General features: G+C 42.6%; 1 protein-coding gene across 1 annotated transcript in view; it reads left to right on the top strand.

The window, feature by feature from the left end:
- The window catches only part of CUBN (cubilin), a 312,445-nt gene that overhangs the window by 158,763 nt on the left and 138,772 nt on the right, over positions 1-14,910 (top strand). Inside the window, exons 32-33 of the mRNA XM_075587495.1 lie at positions 4,424-4,580; positions 4,909-5,025. Of these exons, the coding sequence (XP_075443610.1) occupies positions 4,424-4,580; positions 4,909-5,025 (274 nt within the window). The remainder of the gene's footprint in view (positions 1-4,423; positions 4,581-4,908; positions 5,026-14,910) is intronic.

Genomic DNA, 14,910 nt, shown 5'->3' with positions numbered 1-14,910 from the left:
GTCACTGGCAAAGCATACCGAGCAAACCAACCTATGATTGCCTGACGTGGAACTAACCTGCTATAGTAACCTACAATGTTGATATCAAATGTAAAGGTTATAACAGACCCAGGTGGAATAACAGATAAATAGTACCCTCATATATCACAAGACAGTGTTATGTAATACCTCCTTACCACTAATGTATGCACAGAGGTTCCAACACAATCATGGGTTGGTGGTACTGTATGTGGATTGAGTCTATGCAGGACAACAACTCTACACACTAAATAGTAGTGTGTCAATATATAACTACAAATAGAGATATCAATGGCGTGTAGAGTAAAGTACTTGTGTGCTGTAGAGATAGCTGCCAATGTTAATGCTGGTATGATAGACTGACAACCCACTGTCAGCAATACTGCAATGTGTCTAAGTGCTGTCAACAACCTGTGGTGAGATGTAATATACCCAAGGGAGGTATAGCCTATAGTTGCACTGTATACTATAAATAGTGATTTGCAAATGACAGTGTAGTGGTGCTAATGCTTAAAATAGCAATGCACCAATGTCTATGCAAGAGTAACCATATCAGGTAGTGCTGGCCACATGTAAACCTCTAAATGTATAATACAGCAAAAAGTGATAAACATAGCAGAATATGATGCAGTGTAGTCAGCAATGATATTAGACGGTACATACAGTGAATGCACACGGCGGTGCCAGATGAAATGAGGATATCAAACAGCACACAATTGCCAAGCAGCATAAGGAGCTCAAACAGCACACAATTGCCAAGCAGCATAAGGAGCTCAAACAGCACACAATTGCCAGACTGCATATAGTTAGCTTGTAGCAACCTCGTGGAGGACACAATTACCAACGGTACACTACTCCCAGTCTCCTCCCAGATGACGTCACTACGCTGAATGCCCTACGCGTTTCCCTCCTACACGGAGATTCATCGGTTACAGTAGAGGCAACGTTTATTCTAACATTTGCCGTAAACTAGCCAGGTTACATTCTGGGTATGTGCTGGGTATGTGCTGGGTATGTGCTGGGTATGTGCTGGGTATGTGCTGGGTATGTGCTGGGTATGTGCTGGGTATGTGCTGGGTATGTTCTGGGCTAGTTTGAGGCACGTTTAAGGCATTTCTGCATTGACTAACGACCCATAGGATTAACACAGCAGGGATCCCTGGCATTCCAATTCAGTTTGAATGGGACTGCCAGGGACCCCCGCTGTTAATCTGATAGGCCATTAATCAATGCAGAAATGCTGGGGCTAGTTTAAGGAAAGTTTAAGGCATGTATTCAGAATGTACCTGGGTGTTTCCTGGGTTTTTTGGGGAATTGCCACTGGTTTTTGTTCGAATAAGAGTTGCCTCTACTATATATGTTAACAAAATATATTATGTTCACAGAATGACTTTTGTAAATAATACTACATAAACTATTTTTATTTACTAATACCAGTTATACATTTAAAAACTGCACTTACTTTTGTGCTTTAATTTAAATTGACAATGACAACACGTCAACGAACGACGCACAGTTTATGAATGACTTTTTAACTAATGCTAAAAAAATTCAAATATGATATTAATAAAATACGTACATAGGCCTCATGAATTGAAAATAATTTTTGTTCATAGTCTGAAAATAAGGAAATATTTGCAGGTATTGTTTTCTCATTAGTACTAATAGAGATTAGGTAAGAATTGGATAACTCTGTAACTTGATTTTCAAATAGAAGCAGATATGAGCAGAATAGGGAAAGTAAAATCAGATTTGTATTAAGTGTGGCTTGTTTTGTCTCTATGGGCCAAAATGGAATCTAAGCAAATCCATGTTTTGGTTTGCCTTGGGTATGTGGCGAGAGAGGCCCTGACAGCAGCCACAATTGGCATTAGAGGCAGCAGACGAGTCCTTATGTAAGTAGAGATGGGAAAATGTGTTCGAATGTGACTCTGCTGTTGATGCTGCTGTTTCACTTGACGGTTTCCAACTCACAGCTGATACTCCAATTGCTCCAATAGCTGGGGTGGAGGGGCACTGTAGGTCTCCTTCTCCCTTCCTGCTGCCAATGTTAGCTCCTCCGTATGCTCTATTCTTATAAGTTTATTTTACTGAGATTCATTCTTTTTAGCTTTTCTACCCTCTCTCTCAGCATATGGTTGTCATCTACCAGCCGCCTACATCTAAACCCCCCGTCTCCACCGAATCCTAGCTTTCCTTCATTTTCTCCTCTGGCTTTCCCACTCTCTTACTGGGGGACTTCAACTGTCACATTGATGGTCCTTTTATCTCCTGGTATATCATTATCTCCCTCTAGCCTTCTCCTTTGGTCTCCATCATTGGGCAGACTCAACCCCCCACAACGATGGCCACTATTTAGATCTTGTTTTTACTGAAAACTGTTCCCTTTCTGATTTTTCAATCTCCCCCCATCTGATCTCTTACCATCACTTTTTATCATTGCCACCATTCATTTCCTCCCACCTGTTCTCCTCGCTATTTTGAAGACCTACATTGACCACATATCCCTGGCATCAACTTTAAACCTTAACATCCCTCTATATTTCCATTTACGTTCATGCTCTTGCTGAAACGTCTCCCTTCTCCCTCCAGAACAGTGCCACAAACTGCCCTTTCCTCTGTCACTACTGCTAAAATGCTAATGCATGCCCGTATTCTCTCCTGTCTTGATTATTGGAACCTACTGTTATCAGCTCTCCCTGCTTCCCCCCTGCAATCTATCCAAAATGCTGAATCTAGATTTATTACATTTTCTTCCAGAACAGTGTCTGTTTATCTTGTCCTTAAATCCCTCTCCTGACTTCCTATCGAGTTCTGTATCACCTACAATGTTCTCCTCTTCACAAAGGCTCTACAGTACATCTGTCTGTTCTTCCCGATGTCTCAGCTTCAATACTTCACTATACCACTGGACGCCTCCTGTATTCAGCTCATAGTGATCTCCTGTCCACCACTACTGCTTTCTCTTTGTTCCTCACTTCTCACTACCAGTAGAACGTCCTCACACTCAGTAAATGACACCCACCTTTTCTCACCCCCATCAAATAAGATCTTCTAAATGAAGCATTTCAATAGTCTGGACTCATGAGCAGAGCTCGCCACAGAGACACTTATGAATTATCCTGGTCAGGCACTGCCATGCACTGCACTTACTCCTTCCCCTACTGCCTCTGTAAAATTTCCAACTTGCGTATTAGATTATAAGGTCTCTGGGGAAGGAATTCCCTTTTCCATTGTGTGCTTTATGTTTTGTTGTTTTTATTGTATTACAATTCTCTGTTCAATTGTCTTCTTGTAAAGTGCTGTGTACATTGTGCTATATAAATAAATATATAAATACATGTTTATGTCACAAGTGTATAAGACCAGGGGGACACCTTTGGACATATAAAACAAAATAATGTTCTTGTGTTATTTTGGTTATGTTGGTAAAGAAAAATTCCATTAAACATTTACACGGATATGTTATGGTACTTCAAGTTGAATTGATATGGTAAAAATGTAGAGAGATACTTAGAATACTTGTACAGTACAATATACCAATGTTTTATTAGGAGAGGAGATTTCTGCCCAAATTGTAAGCTGGTGCCTAAACATTAGTTGTAACTTGCTGTATATTTAAGCGCTGTATAAAAAAATGTGCCTAATTCAATTTAAAATCAATTGTAAATGTTGCTTTAATAAATGTGGTGCAATTCCTTTGCACTGGTTTTGCACCAAATTTGGTGCCAAGAGACTTTCGCAAATAACCATCAGACTTTGACTTTGATAGCCAATTGTAACAAGATCGATGTCTGCTGCACACAGGGATAGAAACCAAAGTCAAGAGGACATTTGAAGTGGTTTTATTACAGAGGTGAAGCACAACTGTTTGGGGGAGCCCTTCATCAGGTGTAGAACTAAAACAGAATTTGATGAACAATCCCTTCTCTAGCGGGTAAAGATTTTAGGCACCAAGTTGGCATTTGCGTAGTGACAATTACAGCTAGAGCAGGGGAAGCCAACTCCTGTCCTCAAGTGCTACTAACAGGTCAGATTTTCCGGATATCCCTGCTTCAGCACAAGTGGCTCAATCAGTGGCTCAGTCTTCGTCAGATATAAAGCCAACTGTGCTGAAGCAGGGATATCCCGGAAACCTGACCTGTTGGTAGCTTTGACTGGAGTTTGCTGTGGCTCCCGGGCAGGGGGGAGCAGCTCAAGACGTTTGCGCACCCCTGAGCTAGAGCAAACCCAAAACGCTCTACAGAAGAGTTGCGCTTAAGTTGAGTTGTAAATTAGATTGCTACCATGATAATGAACAATACCTATTGTTATCCTTTCGTGGTTTCAGATTAATTTGACATCTTCTGCTGCCAATCCATATTACTTTACTGTTGATACACACTGTTCGCCCATTTCTTTGCAGGTATATGATGGTCCAAACAGTGACGCGCAGACTCTTGGAGTTCTGTGTGGACGACAACTCCCCAGGGCAATCACATCAACTCAAAACACAATGTTTGTTCGACTGCGTTCTGATCACAGTAACCAGCACAGGGGATTCAGCGCTCGCTTCACTGAAGGCAAGCATCTCTTTGCATCTGAGACCAAGTATTTTATTGTAATGACTTTTTATTAACCCCAATAATTCACTTATGCCCAAAGCATTCCAAGAAAGCTTTAACAAGCATCTGTATTGCCCATTATCTTTGCATTGTTAATGCATTGAAGTGGGACTTTGCCATTTGAGTTTCTTGAGCCACCAGGTACAGTGCAGTGTTTTTCCATCAAAGAAGTTCAAAGTTAATTTAAAGTTTTAAGTAATTGGCACTAAAGCTTTTATAGTAGTACGAGAGAAGACTTAACTATACTATGGGGGTCTGACCTTGGGTTATTTCCTCTCTTTTCAAGCATGTGGAAGCGTAATCACCACTGATTCGATTGGCGCAGCTATTTCCTCTCCATTATATCCTGCCAACTACCCAAACAATCAGAATTGCACCTGGATTATTCAGGCCCAGGAACCTTGTAAGTTACAGTTTATTTATGTGTAGTTGTTTAATAAGTATTATTCTGATCTCCATCCAGTTGTAAGTAACAATAGTCTTCTTTACATTGAAGGAAATCCCATCACAGTGGGTATCAGATACTTGGGTTTTCCATGGCCAAGAGAAAAGTTTAAAGAGAATGAAAAAAAAATCATTCTTTATAGTGAGTGTAATAATCACATTTAGAAATGTGATTCAACAAAGAAACAGAATAGTCAGAAAGTAGACATGGGGTTCTGGCATAAGAAACACATTTTAGAGCTTAATCACTCTGCCGTCCCCCCGCCCCCCACTGGAGTGTCAACCCTGTTGCAGATCTTTGTGTCATCTGCAAAAAGTCATACATTCCCTTCCATAGCATTTGTAATATTCCTAATAAAGATGTTAAAAAGCACAGGTTCCAGTGCACATCCCTGAGATACTGCACTGGTCACCTGTTCCTGCTCTGAATGTACTCCATTTATCCAAAGTGCACAAATGATTCCCAGTACCAGTGTTGGGAATCATTTGTGTATTTTGTTTGAATTTTTGTGGGATTTAGGGTCCCTCTCTGTTCTCGCTGCACCACCTTCCTAGAATAATTCTTCTTAGAGCAGATTATTACAGTGCTATGTCTATATTATACTTTGTGAACTCCATTTATCTATTCAAATATCTTACAATATAAACCTAAGCATTGCAAATTGTTTATCAGTCTTCTACTGTATGTGGGACAGTGTGAAATGCCTTACTAAAATCTAGGTAAACTACAGCACATCTACTCCTCCCCCTGATCTATAACCTTAATCACTTATTTAAAAAATAAATCATGCTGCATGTTTGACATGACCTCCCCCAGTAAATCCATGCAGCCTGGGATCTCGTAAAGTTTCTGGACTTCAGCAATTCAGTGTTTTCCATATAGACATTTAGCTACTTTTTAACTGTAATACGCACTATGAATAAATTCTCTTCCCCCCCATAAAATATTCAACATACCTGTATACTATTATCTTTTTTAATAAAATGTCCTTAAAAATCATAAAACACCTCATACAGTCTAACAATTAAAATAAGTCCATTCATGACTTTTATGTTTGTAAGATGCCACGTACAGCTAAACCCCGTTATAACGCGGGTCTCGGGGTCCACCCCGAGACCACCGCGTTACTAACGGGGTCGCGAGAAAAAAAAATGGCCGCCGCGCTTTAGCGCATATTCATCCCGCGGGACAGGAGATGGGAGCGGGCATGTCCCTCCGCTCCCCGCTTCCCCCTGTCACCGCGGGACAGGCCGCGGGGCAGGAGATGGGAGCGGGGATGTCCCTCCTGTCCCCGCTTCACCCTGTCACCGCGGGACAGGCCGCGGGGCAGGAGATGGGAGCGGGGATGTCTCTCCTGTCCCCGCTTCACCCTGTCACCGCGGGACAGGCCGCGGGGCAGGAGATGGGAGCGGGGATGTCTCTCCTGTCCCCGCTTCACCCTGTCACCGCGGGACAGGCCGCGGGGCAGGAGATGGGAGCGGGGATGTCTCTCCTGTCCCCGCTTCACCCTGTCACCGCGGGACAGCCCGCGGGGCAGGAGATGGGAGTGGGGATGTCCCTCAGGTCGCCGCTTACCTCAGAACCATGCTGCCTGCATGGAGGTTGTAGCGGGGGGTTTCTTCTCTCCACCGCTGTCCCCGGTGCTCCCGCTGCCTGCGCGGGAGGAGGGGGGGGAGCGGGTGGTGGTGCTGGTCGCGGCCTTTCCTCTGCTCCGACCCCACCCCCCGTCTGTGTAGAGTGAGAGAGTGTGTGTGTATGTATATATGGGAGAGAAAGTGTGTGTGTGTATATGGGTGTGTGAGTGTGTGTAAGTGTCTGTGAGTGTGTGTAAGTGTCTGAGTGTGTGTGTAAGTGTGTGTGAGTGTCTGTGAGTGTCTGTGAGTGTCTGAGTGTGTGTGTAAGTGTGTGTAAGTGTGTGTGAGTGTCTGTGAGTGTCTAAGTGTGTCTAAGTGTGTCTAAGTGTGTGTGAGTGTGTGTGAGTGTCTGTGAGTGTGTGTAAGTGTCTGAGTGTGTGTGTAAGTGTGTGTGAGTGTCTGTGAGTGTCTAAGTGTGTCTAAGTGTGTGTGAGTGTGTGTAAGTGTCTGTGAGTGTGTGTAAGTGTCTGAGTGTGTGTGTGAGTGTGTGTGAGTGTGTGTGAGTGTCTGTGAGTGTCTGTGAGTGTGCGTAAGTGTGTGTAAGTGTGTGTAAGTGTGTGTGTGTGTGTGTGTGTGAGTGTGTGTGAGTGTCTGTAAGTGTGCGTGAGTGTGCGTAAGTGTGTGTAAGTGTGTGTGAGTGTGTGTGAGTGTGCGTGAGTGTGTGCAGTGTGCAGTGTGTCAGTGTGTGTGCAGTGTGTCAGTGTGAGCAATGAGCAGTGTGTGTGCAGTGTGCAGTGTGTGTGCAGTGTGGCAGTGTGAGCAATGAGCAGTGTGTGTGCAGTGAGTGTGTGCAGTGTGTCAGTGTGAGCAATGAGCAGTGTGTGTGCAGTGTGCAGTGTGTGTGCAGTGTGGCAGTGTGAGCAATGAGCAGTGTGTGTGCAGTGAGTGTGTGCAGTGTGCAAAAAAAAAAATGTAAAAAATTTTTTTTTTTTTTTTTTTTTTTTTTTAAAAACGGGAGCCACGGGAAAACCGCGTTATAACCGAATCGCGGTATAACGAGGCGCGTTATAACGGGGTTTAGCTGTATCTATATATGTACAGGAAGTTTTTGAAGGGAAACTCCATGCAGCCTGGGATCTTGTAAAGTTTCTGGACTTTAGCAATTCAGTGTTTTCCATATAGACATTTAGCTACTTTGTAACTGTAATACGCGCTATAAAGATATTCTCTCCCCCCAGCCCCCCCCATTAAATATATTTAGATGCATTGAAGTGGTATAGTGAATATGGAGTTACTGCAGAGAAAATAGCACCGTTCTTGTTTTGTTAACCTACTGTAGTGTCATTTGCACAAATGTAATTCTCCTTAGTGTATCTGGGACTATATACAGTATATATATATATGTAGCGGTCATGTAAAATGCCTACAGTCATCTCTCCTGCTGGCAGCAAGGCCTGGTAAGTGTGGGCATGCCAGCAGTAATCATGGAGGTTTTCCCTCACACCCTGGTGGGGTGCCCTGTGTATGGATGGGACTGGTCACATGCTCTGACTCCATGGTTAGTGATGTCAGAGGTGTGTCAGCCTCAGAAGTTACATAAGGCACAGCACTGTGTCAAGAGTTAGTTCTGTCAGAGTTCAAGGCGAGTACAGTTGCTGGAAAGTTCTTACAAGGTTCAGGAAGGAGTTCAAGTTCTGCAGAGTGTTAGTTATGTTCTAGTAACTCCATGGGAGACTGTGTCCAGGGACCTGGCACAGGGCAGTGATTCCTGCGGGAATAGTGAATCCCTCATCTAGGTGACATACCTATCAAAGGGGAGCACGGGCGAGATGATCGGCTAAATACACCCCATTGTGGAGGGCAGCTATGCCCACCGTGACAATAAAGATGGAGCTGATCAGAGAAACCCCTGTGTGTGAGAGTCCAATGATTGCACAGGAGGTTGCACCACCGAGGAGTTCCTCGTCAGGATCATCCCCATGCGGACGCAGGGGCCCTGGTGAGGTGGAGGCGCTGCACTGGAAATAGGTGAGACTCAGCACACTACCTCAGCTGCCTGTCTGACGGGTCCTCCCCACACACCATCATGCGGGAGACTCAGGAGTCCTGTAGCCAACAGGTGCACCATCAGGCATATCTACACTGGAATGGGGTCCGGTTAGACCACAGGGGCCAATGTGAGATTGGGTGGGTCAGGCCGGGCCAGAAATACCGTTACATATATATATATATATATATATATATATATATATATATATACATGTAGAGGTATCAGTACCGTGTTAGCCGAGCTTCAATAATCAAAAAATAAATAGATGATACCGTTCTGTGGCTAACGAAATGCTTTTATTTGTGCGAGCTTTCGAGATACACTGATGTCTTCTTCCGGCGATGTTACAATGAATGAAGCAAGCAAAAGCTGTACTATAAACAGTGTCTATTGGAATGTTATCTGTGCTGGTCCTTCCCCCGGTGTGGATGTGTTTTATGGCTGGAGGTGTCAAAAGGTTCCTGAAAGCAAGTGATGAAAGAGTGTGTATGTGTATCAGTGTGAATTAACATGAATGGAGAGCCCACAGTATATACAGTGCTTTACAAAAGGTGTGTGTGGAGTGGGAGCGGATATAAATGGTGTGGGTGGGTGTGGAAATGTGTGGATAGGGATGAAATTGGTGTATAGGGATGGAAAAACAAGGAGTATAAGTATGTGTGAGAGATAGCTGTGTGTGCATACATATAGCACAGTATGTACAGACATGGCCTATGAGCACTATAGGCCATGTCTGTACATACTGTGCTATATGTATGCACACACAGCTGTCTCTCACACATACTTATACTCCTTGTTTTTCCATCCCTATACACCAATAGGGACCACATAGTATCCACACACACTTTTAGTTATGCTACTAACTCTCACATTTCCACACCCACCCACACCATTTATATCCGCTCCCACTCCACACACACCTTTTGTAAAGCACTGTATATACTGTGGGCTCTCCATTCATGTTAATTCACACTGATACACATACACAATCTTTCATCACTTGCTTTCAGGAACCTTTTGACACCTCCAGCCATAAAACACATCCACACCGGGGGAAGGACCAGCACAGATAACATTCCAATAGACACTGTTTATAGTATAGCTTTTGCTTGCTTCATTCATTGTAACATCGCCGGAAGAAGACATCAGTGTATCTCGAAAGCTCGCACAAATAAAAGCATTTCGTTAGCCACAGAACGGTATCATCTATTTATTTTTTGATTATATATATATATATATATATATATATATATATATATATATATATATATATATATATATATATATAATACTGAGTTAAGTTATGGTGAGTAAAAAAAGTGACAAAAACCCTCCACAGGAAAGCAAATATGCAAATACAACTGTATGCTCATCTGCATGTCTTAGGCAGGTCTGCAACCCCGCCTTTCCCCATCATCACCCAGCATACAGCACTTCCACTGCAGCAAGGGATTCTGGGAAATGACATGCAAATGAGCACACAGTGTCACTTTTTGCCTCAAAAACCATTTTTAACATGGTTCCCTATAGGCTTAAGCTTGCTGCATGGTCACAGCTTTGAGCACAGCCAGGGTTAAGGTGCATACCCAGAAAACCACCCACAGACAGCTGTTTCGACCTTGATGGGTCTCATCAGTGTGGGGTTGATTTTAACTGGGAATGCATGAGAGGCTATGGGATAGGCTATACCATAATACTGAGTTAAGTTATGGTGAGTAAAAAAAGTGACAAAAACCCTCCACAGGAAAGCAAATATGCAAATACAACTGTATGCTCATCTGCATGTCTTAGGCAGGTCTGAAACCCCGCCTTTCCCCATCATCACCCAGCATACAGCACTTCCACTGCAGCAAGGGATTCTGGGAAATGACATGCAAATTAACCCTGGCTGTGCTCAAAGCTGTGACCATGCAGCAAGCTTAAGCCTATAGGGAACCATGTTAAAAATGGTTTTTGAGGCAAAAAGTGACACTGTGTGCTCATTTGCATGTCATTTCCCAGAATCCCTTGCTGCAGTGGAAGTGCTGTATGCTGGGTGATGATGGGGAAAGGCGGGGTTGCAGACCAGCCTAAGACATGCAGATGAGCATACAGTTGTATTTGCATATATATATATATATATATATATACATATATATATACATATATATATATAAACAGAAAAATTTACCAGATGTAGGTCCGGAAAACAGAGACAGCACACAGCCAGGGAGGTACAAAAACACTGTATTCATAAGAAGTACATGGCACTGCATCCAACGTTTCGGTCATCAGAGCGTGACCTTCCTCATACAGTCTAACAATTAAAATAAGTCTATTAATTACTTTTATGTTTGTAAGATGCTACGTATCTCTATACTGTATGTACAGGAAGTTTTGGAAGGGAAACTTCTTTGGTGGCAGCTAGTGAATTTTGATGGGACAAATCTACTTGATGGGGACGAAAATCTTTCATGAATCTGTCATGAAAGTGACATAAAGTGATGGTGTTGGTTGCGCAGACGTGACCGTCGCAGACCGCGCATGCACAGAACCGGTCTATGATGAGTATGCATGCGCAGAAACAGCCATAAAGGAAGTGATGTAATTTGCTGCTGTTGGTGGCGCATGCGCAGATGCAGCCATCGCATGCGCAGAACCAGGCTTCGACAATTGCACATTTGCTGAAATGGGCGCCGGTAAGTATGCATGCGCATAAGCAGACATTGCCATGTGTGCATACGTAAAGGCGGCTGTCACACAATGCACATAATAATAATAGCATGTTTTATAGCACTGCTAGTTGTACACAGCACTTTACAGAGACATTTTGCAGGCACAGGTCCCTGCCCCGTGGAGCTTACAATCTATGTTTTTTGGTGTTTGAGACATGTGCAGAGACATCCATCACCGCATACACATGCACAGAGGAGGCTAGTGCCTCTTGCGCATGCGCATAGGGGGTATCACCGCATGCACAGAGGCATCCGTCATTGTGTGCGCATACGAAGAGGCTGAGACATTCGCATGCGCGTAGAACAGCAATGGCACCGGCACATGCGCAGAGGCAGACACACACACACTGGGTGATCTGTGTACACATACACAAACAAACGGAACACTGTTATTAGAGGAATTTCCAGTGACTATAAATATAGAAGTGCAAATAGCAAAAAAATTGACAAACCTATAATTTGTCATTAAAAAACAGAAGTGGAAAAGATAAAAGATGTGTAAACATATAACACATGAATTGTATATAGATTAAGATAATATAGTAACTGTAATGATTGTAGGGAAAAATAAACGGGGGGTGTGTGCCGAGCACGCAGGCTCTAAGTCAAACTTCTTTGCGTTTTTCACTGAAATTGTGTTTTGATTTTTATGATTTACATTGAATGAAAGATCTTTCTGAGTAACGGCATTTAGATACTTTACAATACAAAATCAATGTATCTTACTTTACTTAAAATAAGTCAATTATATCATGTTTTTAAAGTGATAGTATGGAAAGTTCGACACCAAAATAAATAAAGAGATACAATACAGACCGGCGCCTCAAGTGTCCAAAAACGATAATAAGTCCAAAGAAATACTGCAGTGTCCAATGACGGTGATTCGGTAGTTAGACAGCAGACTCCACAGCAGCAATCATGGTATATAATGCAGGGAAGATAAAGAGAGAAATCATAGCGTGACACTGCATATGAAAAACATGTAAATCACACATACAAGACTTACACCACTAACAACACTGACAGAAAGGCTGACAATAAAACAGAGATTTATTAGAACAATTACTAAAAAGGACAATGAACTAGGGAGCAGGTCCAGGATCCGGTGTGTAAAACCGGAATCCTACTTACAGCAATCCAAAAATGTTCAAGCAGTATAACAAGAGGTGCAGTCCGGTTTCAGCTTTTCTCGGGCGCGTGGTGCTTCTGTAATGGCCGCCGGCGCTTCCTCCGATCACTCTCGGGCTTGGCGTCCCTGCAGGTCAACCCTCGCGAGATTTTTCGTCTACACTGACGTCACTCGCTGGGTGGAGCTGTTCGCCGCCGCTTACTCCTTGCTGCACGTCTCTGCCGTCCGCTAGAACTGGGGATTGATGCTGAGGTCTGCTCCTTGTAGTGTTCACTCTCCAAATGATCTCTAAAACACCCAACGCGTTTCATGCGCATGCGCACTTCTTCAGGGGATGCCATGAAGCGGCGGCCATTACAGAAGCACCACGCGCCCGAGAAAAGCTGAAACCGGACTGCACCTCCTGTTATACTGCTTGAACATTTTTGGATTGCTGTAAGTAGGATTCCGGTTTTACACACCGGATCCTGGACCTGCTCCCTAGTTCATTGTCCTTTTTAGTAATTGTTCTAATAAATCTCTGTTTTATTGTCAGCCTTTCTGTCAGTGTTGTTAGTGGTGTAAGTCTTGTATGTGTGATTTACATGTTTTTCATATGCAGTGTCACGCTATGATTTCTCTCTTTATCTTCCCTGCATTATATACCATGATTGCTGCTGTGGAGTCTGCTGTCTAACTACCGGATCACCGTCATTGGACACTGCAGTATTTCTTTGGACTTATTATCGTTTTTGGACACTTGAGGCGCCGTTCTGTATTGTATCTCTGTTTTTCACTAACTGTGTTTGGGTTAGGTTTTTTTTCCTGGCAGCCGTTCTATATTTAGTCACTTATCACATTGTGTTTATATTGTGTATTATTCTTAAATTTTTTTATTGATAGCGCTATTCACACCATTCTTTTTCCCCAACCAAAATAAATAAAATACATTATGCTCTCAAATCTCTTTCATTTAATTAAAAACATCACCATCACAAATACAATTTCTATCACAAAACAGTGACAAAACACAAAGAAGTTTCACTTACAATGCGCGTGCTAAGCACACACAACTTTTATTTTTCCATTTCTTCCCCTACCTATTTATTTAGCCACATTAGTTTAGACTTATTTTTTTTTATATTTATTACCCCAGGATAACCACACCATGGTTTTACTAATGAAACATTGAGGGATTGAAGTTGGCTAGTCATGCCACCAGGAATAATAACCAAGACACAACGCTTTCTGGCGAGCTTATTCTTTAGCTGCAGATAAATGTCCACGAAGTGCTTCAAGAACTAACATAACATATGATTTTTACCAATCGTCTTCCATGAGCTCAGCCATCGTCCATCCATTTTTTTTTTGTGAACGCTCAATTATATCTTTGGGAAGGATCTCATTCTTTGGTATCGTCTTGGGTTTAAAATGATATACTGTAAGGCAGCATCTTCCGGCCATCGGCAGTAATGCACAGCATCACAGTGACACACTGCTTTTCAGAATCCGTGCTCATGATCTTGCCCTCTTTAGCACTCTTAGGATTGGCTGCATCATTTCGAGGCAAATCGAAGAATACCGGGGTTTCGTCTGCATATTTGATTGAACTCGTAGTTCCGTTTTTTTCCTTAATTCAATTACTTATCGCTGGAAGTTAAACAGCTTCTCTTGAAAGTCAAGACAAAATAACGGCTGTGGTGGGTTTTGATATAAGACTGTTATTAGCAGAGTTGGCAGACCCTGTGAATCTGGCCCTCAGTGAGAGGCGCTTGGAGCCATAATAATTTATGCTTTGATCTAATTTTTTAGGAATAAAAAATCAACAAAAAAATCACTGAGTAGGAAAAAAAATAAGAGAGGTGAAAATAGGCATCATATTGTGCAGTATAGTGAATAAATCATTAAATATAAACATGGATGGGGAACTGCACTATTAAGTACGATTAAACTAAGATTTTCATAAGGGGATTGACAATTTAGGCCCATTGAGAAAATGATGCCTGAGCCATGCCTGGGTTTTGAGCGTTGTGGAACATGCAGAGCGTCTCCTGTTTCTCTTAAACTGAGAAAAAAAAAAGTCTGAATCCAATTTGTGGGAAAAAAACTGTTGCCAACATTCCAAAAACATTTCCTGGAACAGTGTTTCAAGTGAGTCATGAGCACCAAGTGCTGAATGGGTTAAAGGGCCACGTAGACAGGCCACAATGTTAAAAAAAAAATGCACACATACATTTTTTACACTTCTGCGATGTTTTACGGAGCTGGAAATATTGTAAAATCCAAGGGAATAAATACGCACTGGACAGCTAGCCAATAGAAACAGGCGATGTTAGAATTTGCATAAGTTGGGTTCCCAGCAGTAAGTGAAGCGCCATTCAGCCTAATGGGATCTCA

The sequence above is a fragment of the Ascaphus truei genome, chromosome 2 (assembly GCF_040206685.1).
Source record: "Ascaphus truei isolate aAscTru1 chromosome 2, aAscTru1.hap1, whole genome shotgun sequence".
NCBI lineage: Eukaryota > Metazoa > Chordata > Amphibia > Anura > Ascaphidae > Ascaphus > Ascaphus truei.
The sequence above is the reverse complement of the archived record's forward strand: the minus strand, read 5'-3'. Positions and strand labels throughout refer to the sequence as shown.